Here is a 20,766-nt window from a genome sequence, read left to right as displayed (position 1 = left end):
ATTGCTTCCATTTCCATTTTCAGATCTTGAACAGTTTTCTTCATGTCCTGCAACTGTTTGGTTTTTCTAAACTTTCTTTAAGGGATTTGTTTGCTTCCTTTTTAAAGACCTCTATTATTTTCATAAAGATGGTCTTTAGCCAGCTGTGTTGGAATATTCAGGGCTTGCTGTAGAAGGATATCTGGGCTCTGGTGGTGGCATGTTGCCTTGGCTGTTGTTATGTTCTGAAGCTGATGTCTAGGTATCAATCTGGGTTTGGGTTGATTATGGGTCCAGGTCAAGCAAGAGAATGAGGGCGAGGCATATGCAGCTCAAAGACACAGCCCAAGGATGGGGGTCTAACAGTGAGAATGACATCTCAGACCACAGTTGTGGGAAATAGGTAGGGATCAGAAAGGGACAACTCACCAACGGAAGAAGCCAGCGTTGTGCGAAGCTGTCCAGCAGCTGGGCAAATGGAAAAGTGGGCAGTCGTAGATAGAATAAACTTTGGTACAGGGTCCCAGGTGCAGAGTGCTGGGAAGGCCTGCTTTGTCTCAGCAGCAATATTATTTATTAAGTGGCACAATGTTATTCATTAAGCACTGCTGTTTACCATGTGAGAAAAGCCATGAGGTACAACAAAACCCACTATGAGAATTTATTAAGGAAAGGAAACAGAAGGGATGTGCTAAGGCCTATGGAAATGATTATGTAGGAAGAGAGAGGAGTTATAGGTGGAACCCGCTTTTTATAGATTTCCCCCGGCACATGCACACATGAGCTTACATAGCTGTACCACACATGCACATAGATTGTGTAATCACGCTGCATGCAAATTATGTGATCACACAGTGCATGGATTACATTGGATTTAAGGCCCTGGGCTGGCTAAGCATCTTGCCTGGCTACTGAATGGTGCATGTGCGTTTATGTAGCCAGAGGAGTGACTAGAAATTCTAACAGTATGGGGAACAATTCTCCATTGTTTGTGGGAGTGCAAACTTGTACAACTTTGAAATCAATTTGTTAGTTCCTCAGAGAATTGAGAATTTATCTATCTCAAGACCCAACTATACCACTCTTGGGCATATACCCAAAAGATGCTCCTCCATTCTACCACAAGAACACTTGCTCATCTGTGTTCATAGCAGCTTTATTCATAATAGCCAAAAAACTGCTATGTCTTTGAGAGATTGTTCCTGGTTTTGGTTTTCATAATTTTACAAATTCCATTGAGATGTTGCTTGCTATTCGGCCTGGCTTGGATATCTGTATTTAGTCAGGTATATATTTGAACTCATAATCCTTATGTGTCAGCCTCCTGAGTTCAAGTCCAAGGGTAGATGATGTACCCCCAATTTGTGCTGTTTTGTCAACATCTTTCAACAATGTTAGTGTTAGAATACTTAATAGAAGAAAATATAAGAAACATTAAATACCCCATGTGTGTATCCAAAGCATCATTTTCATCTGTCTGGTAGAGATGTAATACTGTAGGATAACCAGCAATGAATTATATATTTTGCTGGAGACCTGCTTGGGGGAGGGGGTTCAGGTCCCAAAGACAACGTGTGAAGTCACCAGGAGTGAGAGAGAAGGAGTAGACTGACATGATGTGAAGGTGAACTGAAGGGCTGCCAGCAGCATTTAATTGGAAAAAGTTACCTTTTATATGCTATAGTTTCATGTAGGATTAAACAGGAGAAAAGAAGGCTTGTGAGCTTGTGTATGGCTTGAAATCATGGATTAAGGAAACTAGCTTTGGCCTTGACAATAGGCATCAGTCATATCTTAATGAAAGGATCACAACTTCCTCCAGCAAAAGAAGAGGAGAATGACTGCTTTAGCAACTGGGAACTTTCCTTAAGCCCCTGAAGGAATGGAGACCCTTATCCAAATGCCTGACCTTGTGAAAAGGACTTCTCATGGGGAGCAGACACTATACTACAATTTCTTAGTCTTACTATATGGGCCTCATAACGCTTACTATATTCCCTTCATAATGCTCCCCAAAGGGAAGGTCCTGGTGTCTTCCATTATACCATACCATTCTAATTTCTCTATATTTATTAATTGAACTCTTGCCCTTAATTGCCTTAGGCTCTAGATCTGAAAAATAGGCATTTTATCCATGGGATCATGTGTGTCTCTAACTTTCCTGTTCTTGGTGTAATTAGGAGGGCACAATGGAATTACTGGTTCCATGGTACAGGAATTTTTTTTCTCCAAAGAATTATTTTGTTTAGAGAGTCTATCATTGTACACATTTTTATCCTTTACCAAAACCTGCACAAAATTTCCCAAAGGTAAAGTCATTAATAGTGAGAATCATTAAAATAAAAACGTACTGGAAAAGTGTGATTTGCCTGTAATATCTAAATGCTGGAAATTTGTCAAGCAGCAATAGTTACCATGCCATCCACACCAATACTTCACAACATAGCTTAACATGCTATGGGTATGTATATATTATTCAAAGTTACATGCTTCTTCATGTCTCCATTAATTTCTGGTTAGAAATGTCATCTTGAAGTACTGCCTTTCAGGGGATTGTCCAGAAATGCAGATAATGTAATGGCAATGAGATTTATTAAAATCAAAACAAAACAGACAAAACACATTTCTGTTAAGTGTGTATGTAATGTGATTATAGGTTTTTAGGCCATGACAGATATGTGGAAACTGGAAGACAACTTTGTGGGGTCTACTTTTGCCCCTCTTCATATGGTGATCAATGTCAGGTTCCAGTCTTGCACAGACTGTCTCACTGGTCTTCAAATAAAATTAGTTAAAATATTACATAAGTGAAACATTGTCTTCTTTTTAGATTGTAAACATATTATCATCTAATGATAGAGGAAGACAGGACAATTTGAATAATAGATCCTATTTGCAAATGGAAATGATATACTGCTATCTCTTTAGTTTTTTTTTTTCCTTTTCTTTGGATTGTTAGTTTATTCCAAGGATTAAACTTTTGTTCCTGACACTTTCTCAGAACCACAATCTAATGCCATAGAATTGTTTCAGTGGGTAAAGTTGGTTGCTGCTAAGCCTATTGACCTGAGTTCAATCTCTGGAACACTCAAATTACTTCTACAAATTTTTCACTTATTTCTACACTCAGGCTGTGGCATATGCACACTCACTCTCACACTGGCACATACCTAAATAATTTTTAAACCCAAATAAGTGCCACTGAGATCACTTGAAGCCAGATGACTCCCTTGGTTTCATCTCTAGAACTCAAATGAGAGAAGTAGATAACTGATGCCTTTAAGTTGTCCATTCATACACATGATGGCATAGGTATATCCACACAAACCTAGTTCAAACATTTTTAAATGGATGAAATAAACTAAGTAAATAACCCAGTTATATAGAATATATGAAATGATTTGCCAGTTTACATTATTATTACAGAATTTCAAGGGGTATTACTGTTCATTAGAACATTGATGGTTTCTTTTAAAATCTTATTTTATCTTTTAATTCTCTGATTGAAAGACAGATCATTTCAAAAACATTTCAGCTGGGCTCAGAGGTGCATGCATGCCTGTAATCCCGACACTTGCAAGACAGTAGCAGGGCAATCTCTCTGAGTTTGAGATTTGAGGTCAGGTTGGTTCAAATAGCGAGTTCCAGGATAGCCATGTCTTTATAGAGGTGTCTTGTCTCAAAAGATTACAAAAAGAAAAGGCATATCTCAAATTGTGAAACTTTTCCTATAGAATCTGACTGGATACTGACTGGTTTCTACAAATCAGGTTTGTTGTTTTTACTCGCATCAAGAGAATTGTAGTAATAATGAAAATAAGAAGCAAAGTAGAGTCCATTCACAGATGATAGAAAGCCATTGAATCCTTTGACAACAGTCTAGAGGGGACTTTCATCACCTTCAAGTGATAGGAGACAAAAGGAATAATCTGGCATCTTCGTCTACAATTTAATGTCATATTTGGGAGCTGGAGAGTTTACTGAATAGTCATGCTCCTCTTGGACACCCAAGTTTGGTTCCTAGCACCCACATCAGATGACTTAGAACTACCTGTATTTCTAGGTTTAAGAGATATGATGCATTCTTCCGATTTCCGAGGGTATCAGATACACAGACGGTAAAAAAACAGATCTATAAGTCATTACATATTTTAAAAAAGTTTTTTTTTCCTTTATATGTTATTTTCAAAAGGAATGAAATTTAATTTAGGTGTATGTTTTGCCAGTGTGTATATATATCAAGTGCATGCCAGCTACCAGTGGAAGTCATGAGAGTGTGATTCCCAGTGCCTTTAGTTACAGGCAGTTGTGAGCTGTCTTTTGTGTTCTGGGAATCAAAGTCAGGCCCTGTGAATGAGCAGCCAGTGCTCTCAGGTTTGAACCACCTATTTAGCCACATGAACATGTCATTATAGCAGTAAGATGTGAATAGACCATCCTGATTTCATCTTTACTTCAGCACTGATCACTCAAAAGAAATAAAAGATTGACAGCATCCAAAACTAACTTAAACCTGATTCTTAAAGAAGTTTCCAAGCCCAAATCTCCACAAAATGAGGGAAAAGTACAAAAACTGATCAGGTGTGTAACTGACAATACAAGTCTTAAAAAGGGTCTGACTGATTGACCAAAGCCACAAGACTGAGTTTATTTCCAATGTCATAAATGAGCAGCAATGCAAACCCACAAAGACATATGTCAGGTGTATCCCTACTGGAGTATATACGTCCTATAAGGAGAGAAGAGGAAGTTGCTGGCATTAAGACTGAATGGGATCATATTTTGCTTTTTTGATGCCTGTAAAACTTTCAGTTGGGGACCTGAATTGTGGTGACTTCAGATGGCATCCAGGTTGTCAGGAGATCCTGAGATTTAAGCACAAGTCACTCTAAGGCTAGGGCAATCGGGTATTTACAAAGAGCTGTAGAGTGTGGAGGAATTGAAGGGAGGGAGTTTTGGCTGTGAAAACCCAGGATCAAATGACCAGAAAGCAATGCTTGGAGTGTATCTGAGGACAAGTTGCCTCCTATTGTGCTCTCTGTCTCTTCTCAGCTGTGGTGGATCACTGCCCCCCAGGTCTTCCACTATTTCCTGTTTTTGACAGCTACATGTAACTGTCAGTGACAGTTCTCTTCAGGTACCAATTTGTGGTCCCAACTTGGGCCTTTCAGTTCCTCACTCCCCACTCTGCCAATTCCTATAACCTACCTTCCTGGTAGGAATAAGGATATTCTAAAGATATATTTATATCTCTCCCTTTGGCTAGCAACTAGTAAAACAGTGGGACACATGAAATTTCCCTGGCAATCTCATTGTGGGAAAAGTCTAAGTCCTCCAAATGAGAATGTTTTTACTGAAGAAACATTTACTCTTTAGCTGACCACCATACAGGAGAGACAAGATCTGAGGATGTGCGAGGGTTTTAGAGATGGGAAAAATTTATTATATGACTTCATTAGATTACTTAGTTTTGCATATATTTGCCTTCTGTCTAAACCTGTTAGGACCCCCAAGGATGGATTATTTACCTTATATTTTTATGGTAATATATTGTGTACCCCAATAAAACTTATCTGGGGAATCACAGGACAGAGCCAGCCACTAGATTTGACATAGAGTCCAGATAGTGATGGCACACACCCTTAATCCTATCACTCGGGAGACAAAGATCCATCTTGATTTCTGTGAGTTCAAGGCGGTGTGGTGGCACACACCTTTAGTCCCAACACTTGAGATCTCATGTCTTTGCTTGGGAAGCACACACACCTTTAATCCCAGGAAGTAAGATGGCAGGGTAGAGAAAGATATATAAGGCACGAGGGAACAGGAACTCACTCTCTTGAGGCTGAGGATTTTGAGGTAAGAACGTGGCTGGCTTGTTCTCTTTCTCTGATCTTTCAGCTTTCACCCCAATATCTGGCTCCAGGTTCTTTTTATTAATAAAACCTTTTAAGATTCATGTTATATATTTTCATGATTGTTCCAAAGTAGTCAAGCTGAATCAATGTCATTTTTAAAATTTTCATTAATTTTTTCCTTTTCCCTTTTCTGTTCATTTCTTTTTTCTTTTCTTTTTTTTTTTTTTTTTTTTTTTTAAGGAATAGTGTTATTATGACTCACTGTCTGGCCTGGAACACCCACTATAGACTAAGCTGTCCTAGGACATCAGAGAGATCTGTCTACCTTGCCTCCGGAATACCTGCAATATAGGTGGGCATGTCACTCATTGGATAATTTGGTTTATTTAATTGGCTTACAGAGGATGAGTGGCTGAGCCTGGCTGGTAGAGTAGCCAGGTCACAGGCTCTAGTCCTAACTCTATTAATAGAAGAAGGTTCCCATCCAATGCAGCCTTCCTAGCTTAAAGTTCACTGTCTTCCAACTATGAGCAATATTATTTTTCTTTATCATTGAATGTCTTATAACTCATCAAAGGACCTGGGAAGAGTTCTGTTCTTATTCGGCAGATGGTGAAGCCTAGGCTCACAGAGATAAGTAATTTTTTAAATTGTAACTCCTCATGTTACTTATCCCATCAATCTTAATGCCTCACTAAATGAAGTTGAAGCCACCTGTAGTGGTATTGTGTTCCCCAAAGTATCGTGTACCTTAATAAACTTATCTGGGGTCAGAGAACAGAAAAGCCACTAGTTAGGCAGTGATAGCACACGCCTTTAATCCTAGCATTCCAGAGACAGAAATCCCTCTGGATCTCTGTGAATTCAAGGCCACATTGGAAACAGCCAAGCAGATGACACACGCCTTTAATCCCAGAAAGCGAGCCTTTAATCCCAGAGAGTGGTGGTAGAAAGCAGAAAGATATATAAGGCGTGAGGACCAGAAACTAGCAGCATTTGGCTGGTTAAGCATGTGGCTGGTTAAGCTTCAGGCTTTCCAGCAGCAGTTCAGCTGAGAGCCATTGGGATGAGGACACAGAAGCTTCCACTCTCAGGAAACTAGACCAGCTGAGAAGTTGACCAGGTGAGGTTAGCTGTGGCTTGTTCTGTCTCTCTGATCTACCAGCATGGACCCCAATAACTCACCTCGGGTTTGATTTTATTAATAAGAACTTTTAAGAATCCTGCTACAGCCACCTAAGCCAGGCATGGTGGCACAGGCCTGTAACAATAATACTTAGAAAGTAGAAGTAGGAATTTAAGGATTTCAAAATCATTCAAGATGAGAACAGTCAATGGGGTATGGTGGGAGGGCCACAGAACCAAGGGAGACTGGCTCAGGACAGTATCCATAGTCTTCCCTGCAGCGCCAAGAACTTCAGGGTCATGACAGCAGCAATTGTAAGTTGAGGTATTTACCACCCCAATTTTTCTATTCATAACAATGTTTTCTATTCTTGATAATGTTCCCTGTCTAAGGCAGCATAGATCACTTTAGGGTCAAACTCTTGTTGCTCTTTAAAGAGTAGAATTCTCCTGCGGGTGGGAGAATTAGCCTCAGGCAGGAATGAGCTCCCTAATTGCATATCGAATACAATGTGTTGAGCCCTGAAACCATATACACACAACCAACACAAATGGACTCAGCAGGTTTCGTTTATATATATGTGCCTACATACTCACACATGCTTAACAAGGAAGAAATTGGAAAGAAAGAATTTTAGAAGGGATGGACAGAGGACAAGGAAAGGGGAAATTGATGTAATACATTTTAATTAAAATGTATGAAAATACATTTTAAATAAAGAAGCTGCCTAAAGAGATAGCTTAGCAGTTAAGAGCACTGAGTGGTGTTACTGAGGACACAGATTCCATTCCCAGAAACCATGATAGCTACTATTTTCTGTAACTCCAGTTCCAAGGAATCTGGTACCCTCTTCTGGCCTCTGTAGGTACTGCACACAGATGCCTGGAGGCAAACACCCATATACATAAAATAAAGCTTAAAATTGGAATTCTTTACAGTGATGTCACAGCTCTGAGACAGAGAGCAGGCAGAGCTAGTTAAAATGAAATCCTTCTGGTCCTGCATGGAAACAACTGTAGCCTTCCTCTGAGGTAGCATGCTTAGAGGCAAAAAGCAGGGTCATTCTAAGGTTAAAATAGCTCAGCAAGACTGTTCATCCAAAAACAGCATACACAGTGCTGGTAGCTGACTTTTCTTTAATATTTTTTGTATTTGTGTTTTCTGCCCTTTGTATGTGTGAGATTTAAAGGCAATGATACATCTTTTAAATGTATTGACACATCTTTTAACTGTAGATCATAATGTATGACCTAAAAGATGGATTTTTCTCTGTAAATCTTCATCTGCAAGTAGCTAGACTTGCAGTCTTTTGTCCCTCTTTAAATTGTTCAAAGTATAACTTGTGTCCTGATCTTAAAAGAGACTTAAGGATGTTATCATATATGGAATGCCAAATTTGTTCTAGGCTGGCTCCTCTTTGAGCATTAGCCAGAGCTTGATGCATGCAGCTATTAAGAGAGATTTTTGTTTGTTAATTATTTAAGTATGTGGAGTGAATTCTCCCTGGGAAGGCATATTAATTTTAAAATACTCGTACCTCCAGCATTTTAGAAAATGTTCCTGAGACAAGCTCTCCTATGTTTACTCAGGTGTTCTTGATCCCAGCCTATTGCTCCCCCAGGGCAGCGAATTTCCTTTCCTCTTGATTAAACCAACTAAATTCTTGAATTAATGGGCTGTACCACCACTGAGTTTTTTGTTTTGTTTTGTTTTTTGTTTTTTGAGACAGGATTTATCTGTGTAGTTTTGGTGCCTGCCCTGGATCTCGCTCTATAGACCAGGCTGGCCTTGAACTCACAGAGATCTGCCTGGCCCTGCCTCTTGAGTGGCACACCACCACACAGCCCACTACTGAGTTTTAAATTGTCCTTTTTGAGTTCTGTAGTCAACTATCCATTTCAGTCACAGGAAAAGAATTTGCACGTGAAGCATGGCATCTGCCTTCAGATGAAAATTGGAGGAATAGTTTATTGTGTAGACTGCAGGGGGAAACAGGGTAAGCAATTAGCTGCTGGAGTTACCATTAAGGAAAAGGACCAGATTGTGGCAGGTTTAGTGATTTTTTTTTAAAATTTCATAGCATATATTAATTCATGTCATGTGAATGAAGGCAGACCAGATTTATGGGTGTACAATTTAGGGAGGTTAATGAACATCTAATTTCCAAGTAGGTGTCTCTCCTTTGTGGATATGTGCAATCCTGGTTGGTACAGTTAAGTCAGCTCAGAGGGTTGAGACACAGGCCACTGTCTATAGCTGTGTGTTGGGTTATAGATCTCAGTAGCTAATATTGCACATAGGGACAAGCTCCAGCACTATTTTATTAATGCAATTTTCTCTACCAGGGAATATCAATTATTGATTTCACTTTTTAAATTTGATTTTGTTTAAATGCATCACTGCTCTAATCTTTTATTTGTTTTATTCTCCAGTTTTTCCCAGACATTAAAAAGTTTTTTCCATTTTTTTCTTAGATTCTGTTGGTTATTTCTCTGTTTATAGCAGTTTCTCTTGTATCTTTGGCATGCCTCGTACTATGTAATTGGGAATTGCTTTGATCATTTAATCCTGCCTCTGCTGTCCAGGGCAGGGAAATAGTCCTGTCACTCCTAGTCTAGGCCTTGATTGGTCAGTGAAAAGGAAAAATAGACCAGTGAATGAGTGTCCTTCAATCTCTCTGGCTTTTATCGGCAATGTACAAAATGAAGAGGGACCTGTGCAATAATTGAGTTCACTGTCTAAATTTAAAGCAGGTGTAGTTAAATCACAGAAAGGGATGGTCAAGAAAGAGGGTGAAAGCTTTCCTGATGTGACAGTAGTTGATATTAGCAATGAGTACTGAGTTAATCAATCTTAAATGATCAATAAATGTTCTGAGTGGCCACAGAGCAGGCAAACAAGAATCTGGATAAAGAACTGAACTTTCATGAAACCAATTTACTATAGTTACTCTAGTTCAACTAAAATAGAAGATCTGGATAAAATGGTGTGGCCCTGCCTAATAGGACTGTTGTTTTCCAGGTGTAGCCTGAAAGAAATGGTTTGAGTATTGCTGTGGATACCACTCTATATAAATAAAACACTGATGGCCAGTGACCAGGCAGGAAGTATAGGCCGGACAAAGAGAGAGGAGAATTGGGGAAACAGGAAGAAGGAGGGAGAGACACTGCAGCCACCACCAGGACAAGCAGCATGTAAAGACGCCAGTAAGACACCAGCCACATGGCAAGGTATAGACTTATAGAAATGCGTTAAGATATAAGAACAGTTAGCAAGAAGCCTGCCACGGCCATACAGTTTATAAGTAATATAAGTGTCTGAGTGATTATTTTATACGTAGATTGTGGGACTGCGGGGCTTGGTGGAACCTGGAGAGAAGCTCTCCAGCAACAGAGTATTCCTTGGTGTACTCTAATACAAAGCCTTAGTCTCTGGAGCACATGATTATAAAGCCTGTTTTAACTCTTTTGGGGGAGTTTTCGAGACAGGGTTTCTCTGTGTAGTTTTGGTGTTTGTCCTGGATCTCGCTTTGTAGACCAGGCTGGCCTCGAACTCACAGAGATCTGCCTGGCTCTGCCTCCTGAGTGTTGGTATTAAAAACGTGTGCCACCACTGCCCACCTCTGTTTCAACTCTTTAACATCATTTTTTGGGGATTATAATTGCATCATTTCCACTTTCTCTTTCCTGCATCTAAGTCCAAGTGTGTCAGTCATTCCAGGCTGGGCCTTGATTGGTCATCAAGAAAGAAAAAGAGACAGGTGAATAAGTGTCCTAATGCAGCTCAGGCTTTTATTGGGGAGTGGCTATGCAGAAGCTGTTGTGTAAGAATGTGAATTCATTGTCATATGCAATCAGGTCATCAGTTTAGGTGATCTATAAATGTCCCAAGTGGCCATTTCTTGAGTTCGATAGACCAGATTCCTAGGACAGAAGATTGACACATCCCTATTGAAATGTGAGGTCTGTGCCCAGGACAGAGATCCTATTCTCTTGACCAAGGGCCTTTTTCTATTAACGGGCCGGCCTTCTTTACTACATTTAATTTTCTTCCTTCTTAGCCTTTAGGATCACTTAGCATCAGAGAGCAGAACTCCCAAAACACTTTTGGCATTTTTGGCCTCTGGCAAGGATGAAACTGCCAAGAGTCCCAGCGACACTTCTGGCATTTAGTCAAGAAAGCAACTGGTTAATTTTCTTTGTGTTTTTTTTTAACTCTAAAATGCCTAGTCCGTTTCTACCTACAATTCTTATCCCACCTTCCTCTGCAGAGGTAACCAAAACTGCTATTATGGGATTGGAGCAATGACTGATCTGGCTTATTTCAGCTCAATTTGGGGTACCAGGTGGCTATATTGGGATACCCTTCCAGTGGGCCCCTTGTAAATTCCAAACGCTCAGATATAGACAGGAAAGGAATTCCTTTACTGGTGTCTGAAAAGAATTAAACTGTACAAACTCCATAAGGCATTTTTGGTGGGATCACAGTAGCCCCCATCTATTAGATGTTTCCCTTTGACCTCTATGGTTGGTCTCCAGAGCGATGAACCTACAATCAGCTTTCACACCCTTTCATAGCTGTTTCATCAGCCAAAAGTCAGCATGATGCCCTTCCCATGTGGCTTCTGGATAGGGAGAGAAAGGTATTCAGCATCATTTGGAGCCAAGGTCTGACATCTGCAGGACATCATTTTGTGAAGAGGATACAGTGAGTTTGGCTGTCTAAATCACATCTCATGTGGACCTAATTCTAACAGCTGTGTAGTGCAACCCCTTGGGTTGGTACCAATTCTCCTAGTCTTTGATTGAACTTTCTGGGACTTACCATCTCCTAAGCATTGGTAAATCCTTTATATCACCTATTCTATTTTACATCACAGCATAGTAGTGGGGTGTTATGCAACAAAGGAGATGCCATTTACACCCTCCACAAATTAACTCCAAATGTCTTACACCTAAATGTCGTATGCAAAGTGCAGAACTCCTAGAAGATACTTGAGAAACTAGGCCTGAGTTTTGCAATATTCCTAGGCCATGGGAGGTTTCTCTGAGGCCCTGATGTATAGGGAAAAAACATCTCTTTCTCTAAATCCAGGAATATGCTCAGGAAAGCTAGTGAAGGTCTGGGGCCATGTCTTTTGGGGAGTTGTTATTTCAGATCCTGAGAACACAATTCTTTCCACATATGGAGCTGTGGTTTTCAGTCCTAAGGCCTCTGTGGACTTTGTTTATAATGTTCTTGAGTTACCCCGTATTCCTCTTGTTCATCACTGTCTAATTAGCTTCCTTCTGAATTTGTATATGTCCTTTTAAAACCAAATCCATTGGTTTACATTAGTAAGAGACCTGCTGTTGAATTTGGCATAAATCTTTAGCCAATCTGCGATAGGTCTGTGCTTCTGGTTATAGCCAAGGCTTGGAATCACTGTGCTGTGTCCCTTCAGCTCACCAGGTCCTGTCTCTCAGGTCTCAATAGCCAATCGGGGACTCAAGTGGACCCATCAATCTGATGGGAAAGTTCTTCCAGTAGCCAGGCTTCTAGCTCAGCTCTTCTGCTGACAAAGTCAGAAGTTGGCTTATGTGCACTTGGCCATGGGCTCTGCTCTTGTTAGAGAATGTGCAAGCCCAGCATCTGTGCATGGTAAGCAAGGGGCTGCTATCCCCAGATGGGAAGAAATGGATGGCCATGGTGAGTGAGGTTCCCCTCTCCCCAGACTAGGAGGAGCAGCCAGTTGAGCTAAGGGAGCCTGTGTAGTGGGTACTCCCCAGGCTGGGTGGGAGCCAGTAGCCAGATGCAGACCTTCAAAATCTTAAATTAAATGATCATATCACCTCAGAGTTTCAAAATTATCTATTTGAGTCATGCAGTTGAATATCCATTGCAGTAAAAGGAAAAGGATTTGCATGCTTTCTACCTTAAGAACAGAATAGGCCGGGCGTTGGTGGCGCACGCCTTTAATCCCAGCACTCGGGAGGCAGAGCCAGGCGGATCTCTGTGAGTTCGAGGCCAGCCTGGGCTACCAAGTGAGCTCCAGGAAAGGCGCAAAGCTACACAGAGAAACCCTGTCTCGAAAAACCAAAAAAAAAAAAAAAAAAAAAAAAAGAAGTAAAGAAAAGAATAGAAGGAATATTTTATTGTGTACACTGCTGGGGGAAACAGAGTAGGCAATCAGTTACTGGAGTCACCATTATGAAAAAGGACTTGATTGTATCAGGGGGAGTGATTTTGTAATTTCCCATCATGTACTAATAGATGTCTTGTGAATGAAGATAGCCAGACTGATTGTTGTACAATTTTGGAAGGTCAACTTGCACCAAAGAATATTGAATTTTCTATTAGGCAACTTTCCTATGCAGATATGTTCAGTCCTGCTTGATACAGTTATGTCAGCTCAGAGGTTTGAGAAAGGCCATTGACTGTAACTCTGTGTGTCAGGTTACAGATCTCAGTAGCCAACCAGTACATATGTGCAGAATCAACCTATCTCTTAAAAATTGCATTCCCTCTACTAGATAAGGTCCTATTCTTTTTCAAAGTAAATATATCTAAGTTTTTTTTAATCTTAAAATACATTATTTTTTATCATTTTAAAAAGTCACTTATTGGTATTATTTTTTTAAACATTTTCTTCTAACTGCTCGTATCTCTTTGTGTCTGTTGTCTAATGTTTCTAGGTCATTAATTGTTTCATTCCTTTTCTCTCAAGAGCTGTTGATTATTGACTTCTGTGTAGAGCAATGTCTCCTGTAGCATAAGCTTGACTCATGCTATGTAATTACACCTAATCCTGCCTCTGCTACCTAGTGCTGGGAAGACAGTCCTGCAACTCCTTCCATGCCAGGCCCAGTGAGAAGGAAAAATGGACCAGTTAATGAGTGTCTCCCAGTCTCTCTGGCTTTTCTGGGGGCCATACAAATGCAAAGGGACCTGTGCAAAAACTGAGTTCATTGAACAACTTTGAAGCTGATGTAGTAAAAGTGCAGAAAGGTTGGGGCAGAAAGGAGGGTGAGAGCTTACCTGCTTCAATAGTATTTGAGATTAGCAATGTGGAGTCATATAATCAATTTTAGATGATCCATAAATATTCTGACTGGCCAGTTCTTGGGGTCCATAAACTACAGCATTCAATAATCTGGATAAAGGACTGACCTTATTGTGAAATCAACTTATTGTAGTTATACTCGTTCAACTAATATAGAAGATTTGGGTAAAATGGTGTGTCCCTGTCTGACAAGACTGTTATTTTCCTTTTTTAAAGATATATAGCCTCGGGGGTGGGGGTGGGGAAGATTTGGTTTGCTCTCATACAAATCATTAGTTTCTGGAACACATGACCATAAATTCTGTTTCAACTAGGTAGAGGTCATTTATATAATATTTTGTCCCCAAATCATTCCTATTTTCTCCATTCTCTGAGAAATTGAGTAAGGCAGAATTAAAAAGTAATTGGCTGATTTCTTGTACAAAGTATTGATTCTTTTGTGTGTTTATTAGTGATGATTCATTCAGGTTTACAGTGGAAAAGAAACAAGTGGTGCAGAAACAAATGAAGAGTCAGTGCCCACATCCCTTTCTTTCTTGTTTTAAAAATTTATTTTTCTCTCATAGAGAAAAACAGCATGAGGTAGTTTCAAATGGCAGTTGTGTGGTGAAGCAGAGGAAGGAAATTTCAAGAAGTTTAGCACTATTAAAGAGGAGGCCCTTCTTAGCACTTGAACCCTAGGAAAGTTCCCTAAGAGTAAGACTCCATCAATCTAAGCCTTCAATTTATGGATGGAATAGGCAACTTGATTCCTAATCCACAGAAGCAACTTCATACAGAATCTGTTGTAACTCTAGTCTAAGCATGGTAGCATCCATCACAACTTAGAAGCCAAATTTAGGGGAATAACCCATGTTGTACTGATTCTGGAAACAAAGATGTAAAACTTATAGGTCATAGATTCTTCCTCTGTGGTTTCAGTTCAGCACTGTTGCACCCATCTGTAGCTGTAAGTTTCTCCAGTCCTGCCCAGCTCCACAGTCCCACAGCCATTTATAAAATAATTACTCAGAGGCTTAATAGTAATTACCAACTGTATGATCTATGGCAGGCTTCCTGCTAGCTAGCTCTTTCATCTTAAACTACCCATTTCTATTAATCTGTGTTTTGCTATGTGGCCACAGCAGTACTGGTCTGCCAGCATGTTGCTGCTCCTTGAGCAGTAGTTTGGCATCTCCTCCATTCCACCCTTCTTTGTCTCATCCTTCAGTTTGATTGTATCACCTAATCTTATCATGCCCTGCTATAGGCCAATGCAGTTTTACTTGTGAACCAATCAGAGAAACACATATTCACATATTCTGTATAGAAAGACACCCACAGTACTCATTGCTATTTGGCAGAGTCAGAAACCCATTGAGGAGATTGTGAGAGTTCATTGCATGAAGCTATGAGAATTGAAGCCCAGTGCTAGTTTTTTGTTTGTTTGTTTTGTTTGTTTTTGTTTTTGTTTTTTCTCTTTACTCTTTGTGGGCCTGCTACCCAGCTATCAAATAAGTCACACTCATGGAGGTTTATTCTTTCTTATAGGTCCTAGCTTGCCTTGTGTCTAGCCAGCCTTTCTCAACTTAAATTATTCTGTCTACCTTTTGCCTCTGGGCTTTTATCTTTCTCTGTTCTGTATACCTTTCTTTACTTCTTACTCCATGGCTTGCTGTGTAGCTGGATGGCTGGCCCCTGGTGTCCTTTCATTTTCTTGCTCCTTCTTTCTTTTTTCCTCCCAGATTTCTCTTTCTATTTATTTTCTTTGCTTGATTGCCCTGCCTATCTTTTCCTGCCAAGCTATTGGATGTTTAGCTCTTTATTAGACAAACCAGGTGTTTTAGACAGGCAGAATAACACAGTTTTACAGAGTTAAAAAAATGCAACATAAAAGAATGCAGCACATCTGCTGTGGGATGGTCTGCATGTCAAATGCTCTGATTGGTCAATAAATAAAACACTGATTGGCCAGTGGCCAGGCAGGAAGTATAGGCAGGACTAACAGAGAGGAGAAAGGAGGGAACAGGAAGACAGAAGGAGACACCGCCAGCCGCCACCATGACAAGCAGCATGTGAAGATGCTGGTAAGCCACGAGCCACGTGGCAAGGTATAGATTTATGGAAATGGATTAATTTAAGCTATAAGAACAGTTAGCAAGAAGCCTGCCATGGCCATACAGTTTGTAAGCAATATAAATCTCTGTGTTTACTTGGTTGGGTCTGAGCAGCTGTGGGACTGGCGGGTGATAGAGATTTGTCCTGACTGTGGGCAAGGCAGGAAAACTCTAGTTACAAATGGTGCCCAACGTGTTGGCAAGAGTTTCCACCTAAAACCCGAGAATATTTAATAAGCAACTCTAAACAGAGCCAAAACCAGGTTTCTGCTTCATGTCCCATACAAGCAGCTAGACGCTGCAAAACTCGGGTTTGAGCTACTGGCAGGTTCCTGGCGTTTGTGCTTGACCTGCAGTATGTCGGGAATGAGGCATCTACAAGTGGCACATTACGCTGCTGCTGTATGGTGGATTTAGCCTTTGCTAGTATTAAAAAGAAGAGGTTTCTGGTCTACATGCTGCTTGGATAAAAGCATAGACCCACTATTTCCGAGAGTTGATGGCTCCCAGAGCTGGCAGAAAATGTACTACTGCCATGTTGGGAAGCTGAAGTGGGCAGAGCCAGCAGCCACAGTGCCGTTTCAGGCTTAGAAGGCTGCAGTTGAAAGCAATAGGCTCAAGGTAATATAAAAAATAAGCCATGTAAAGATGGCTATCGCCAGGCAATGGTGGCGCACGCCTTTAATCCCAGCACTCGGGAGGCAGAGGCAGGCGGATCTCTGTGAGTTCGAGGCCAGCCTGGGCTACCAAGTGAGTTCCAGGAAAGGTGCAAAGCTACACAGAGAAACCCTGTCTCGAAAAACCAAAAAAAAAAAAAAAAAAAAAGATGGCTATCACACAGAGAATCTGGATTATGTTCTCTTTGATATTCGTAACTGAAGAACAACATTTGATTGCAAAAGCTGTTGAGTTATTCCAAAATGTATATTTTAAAAATACCTTGACTTCAAAATTTGGATGTAAGGATATGTTGCTTTGGAAAGGAGGCTCTGCTTTTGTTTCCACAAAAAGCCAGAGGCTATGGATTTGTTCCAGATTAAGATACATCAAGTTTGACCAGCCAAGACCCCCTGAAAGGTCTCTGATGACACCAAGGCCCAGATGATTCAACATCAAGAACCATTTCAAGGCAACTGGCTCAGACAATACACCCTCATGGACTACTCCATAATCCTAAAATTTTCTTTGTGTCCCCATAAGATACAGCGCCCACCTCCAGCAGGAAGTAGTAAGAAAAACTACACCCCAATTCCCAAATATACCAAGCTGGCTTTGGAGATGTGTAAAAATTAAAACCTTCCTTTTTAAAAAAGAAAGAAAGAAAAGGGGAAGTGCTGTGGGATGGTCTGTATGTCAAATGCTCTGATTGGTCAATAAATAAAACACTGATTGGCCAGTGGCCAGGCAGGAAATATAGGTGGGACTAACAGAGAGGAGAAAGGAGGGAACAGGAAGGCAGAAGGAGACACTGCCAGCCGCTACCATGACAAGCAGCATGTGAAGATGCTGGTAAGCCATGAGCTACGTGGCAAGGTATAGATTTATGGAAATGGATTAATTTAAGCTATAAGAACAGTTAGCAAGAAGCCTGCCATGGCCATACAGTTTGTAAGCAATATAAGTCTCTGTGTTTACTTGATCAGTTCTGAGCGGCTGTGGGACTGGCGGGTGATAGAGATTTGTCCTGACTGTGGGCAAGGCAGGAAAACTCTAGCTACACACATCTTTGCATCATTAAAATAAATGTCCCACAGCATAAATAAATGTAATATCTTAAAATAATATTCCACAACAGCCTGGGTTGCATTTCGAGACCACAAGATGTTGAGATACCTAAGCTATAAGACACCTTCCATGGGACCTAGCTGCATATAGGGAGTGGAAGTAACCAAAGAGAGAGATGTATGAGAAATTGCAGGGATAGGGCTGTTTAAGCCCTTTAAAACTAAAGCCCCATACATCTGAGACAGAGATACAGGATTTGATGTTTGTCCTGCTGTGTTTGTCTTGTCTTGGTCCAATCTTCCCTCACTATGTCTCCATAATGTTTCTCTGTTTCGGAAGGTGAGTGATAGTCTGTGTCATTGTATGTTGGTTATATATAACTCATTTTCTGATTTTACAAGATGTCATTGTCAAGAGATTTTCTTGAGTGCCAGAAGAGAGTTTGCACATTTGAATAGTGTGAGGATCACTGAAGTGGCTAAATCTATTTTCTTCATGATGACCATGAGCCTATAGTGACCAGGGTCAAAATGTAGTTGATTGAATGAAAAACCTTCCAGATAGATGATGTATTTGAACATGTGTCTCTCCTTGGTGACTTTCTTTCAATTGCTTGTGAAACCTTTAGTAAGAGGAGCCTTTCTGGATGAATTCATCATTGGGAGTGTGATATGAGTCTTTATAGCCTCAACCCATTTCCTGGTCTTTGTATCTATTGTGTTGTGGTTGAAACTAATCAGCCAGCTTCCTTCTTGTGTTGTCATACCTTCAACACCATTATAGACTCTATCTCTAAATCACATAATATACAGTAGAAGCAATTGCTATTCATTGCTGAGGCAGTTTGGTAGCCTGCTCTTTTAATTTTTTTGTTCATTTGTTTTTGAAGACAAGGTTTGTCTGTGTAGCACTGGCTGTCCTGAAAGGAGCTGTGTATACCATGTTGGTCCAAACTCAGAGATCTCCCTGATTCTGGCTCCCAAGTCCTGGGATTAAGGGAGGACCAACATTCTTAGCTTTTTTTGTTTTTATATTATTGAGTGATGAGCCTAGGGTGTAGGTTTTTGTACATGTCAAGCATATGCTGTTTTACTGAGCTTCACCTATATCTTGAATTTTAAAATTTGGCAGAGGGTATCATTCTGCTTTTCTGGATGGCATGTGTTCATGATATTAATACTGTCTGAGACTTCTGAGTCATTGGATTTCAGGTGCATGACCTTCTTCCTGCCTGTTGTTTTTGTTTTAAATTTTATAAATGAATATGAGTGTTTTACCTGTATGCATGGATATGCACCATGTGAGTACCTGATTCTCACAGTAATCAAAACATGGTCTCAGAAACTCTGAATTTGGAATAATGGATAGTTGTAATCCCTCGTATAAGTACTGGCAATTGAGCCCACCTATATGCAAGACCAGCAAGAGCTCTCTACTACTGTGCCATCTCTTCTACCCTGTGTTGATTATTTATGATCAACATTTACATTGCTAATGTTTTAATCTGTCCATTTGTAACTGTTTACACATGCAGTGTCTTTTAGTAAAATCTTATTGATGTTACAGTTTGAATTGGGGCACTTCAAGTTTCTGGAAGATGAATGCAGAACTGGAATGACTGCATAACTCTTTGTAGGAACTTCAGTAAAAACTTCTGAGTTCTATCTTTTTTGTTTTTTTGACTGATTTTTTTTTTTCTTTTTGCATGGGAGACAGGGTCTTAATATGTACTTCTGGCTTTCTTGGACCTGATTGCATTGACTAGGCTGGCATTCAACTCTGAGGCAGATATACTTGCCTCTGCTTTCTGAGTGCTGGAGTTAAAGGTGTTAAGCCAATACACCCAGCTTGTCTATCTTTTTTTTTTGTAGTTAGTAATTATTCATATAATTTCTCTCATGTGTACTCTGTACTGTTGACCTGTTTACTTATCTCTCTATATTTGTTAATAGGGATTTCTCTTATGAGGTGATATGTTATTCAAAGGGTACAGAAATGACAGAAGTTACTCTCCTATACAATTTCCTTCTAAAGTGAATTCGTGATTGCATTATAATAGCTATGTCATGGAATTAGTGTGGGGGTGCACCAGAATTACATGAATATACTGTCAAAGAAGTATACATTTACAATGTTGTCAGTATCATGCTTTCTTTTGTACATATGTATGGGATGTTTTAGAATGCAGTGACCTATGATGATGTGAATGTTGACTTCACTTGGGAAGAGTGGAGTTTGCTGGATCCTTCCCAGAAGAATCTCTACAAAGATGTGATGTTGGAGACCTACAGGAACCTCACTATTATAGGTAAGACTGGATTTTCCCTTATGTTTTAAAATAAGAGGACAACTGTTCCTTGGTTATTGATGCTCTTCTGTAATTTGATTGAGAAAAAACAAGAATGAGGTGAATAAATCAGCCATGTTTCTAAGAGTCACTGAAGATAGTAACTTAATTATTACACAGTTTTCAATAGTATAACATACATTTTTCTGGTACTATATTTTAGGATACAGCTGGGAAGACCATGATACTGAAGAACATTGTCAAAGTTCTGGAAGACATGAAAGGTAATTTTCATATGTGAGCTAATACAAATATGTCTCTAAAGAAATTGTAATGTGTCCTGGAAGTTTTAAACAAAAGCAACATCGTAAATAAGCATAGCTTTAAGTGCATTGATAATTATTAAATTCTCACAAAACCACATACCACAATTTCAGGTAGGTGTATTGCATTTGCAAGGCATTCTTTTAAGAAAGAAGACAAAGAAACAATGCCTTAACAGATATCACGATTTGAATCATAGCACCTTGAGAGCTGTGCTGTAGAACTGTCAGTCCATTTATCTCTTACCACTCATGTTACAAAAGTTATACATATTGAAGAGGTGATAAGTATATCTCCAAAACCTTCTAATAACTAAATAGTACATAGTA

The 20,766-nt window shown here is 39.9% G+C and overlaps 1 protein-coding gene across 1 annotated transcript in view; it reads left to right on the top strand.

The window, feature by feature from the left end:
- The window catches only part of LOC107402103 (uncharacterized), a 56,165-nt gene that overhangs the window by 13,093 nt on the left and 22,306 nt on the right, over positions 1-20,766 (top strand). The window contains 2 exon segments of the mRNA XM_076560658.1: positions 20,008-20,134; positions 20,337-20,397. Coding sequence (XP_076416773.1) covers positions 20,008-20,134; positions 20,337-20,397 — 188 coding nt within the window.

This window comes from Peromyscus maniculatus, chromosome 23 (assembly GCF_049852395.1).
Source record: "Peromyscus maniculatus bairdii isolate BWxNUB_F1_BW_parent chromosome 23, HU_Pman_BW_mat_3.1, whole genome shotgun sequence".
NCBI lineage: Eukaryota > Metazoa > Chordata > Mammalia > Rodentia > Cricetidae > Peromyscus > Peromyscus maniculatus.
The sequence above is the reverse complement of the archived record's forward strand: the minus strand, read 5'-3'. Positions and strand labels throughout refer to the sequence as shown.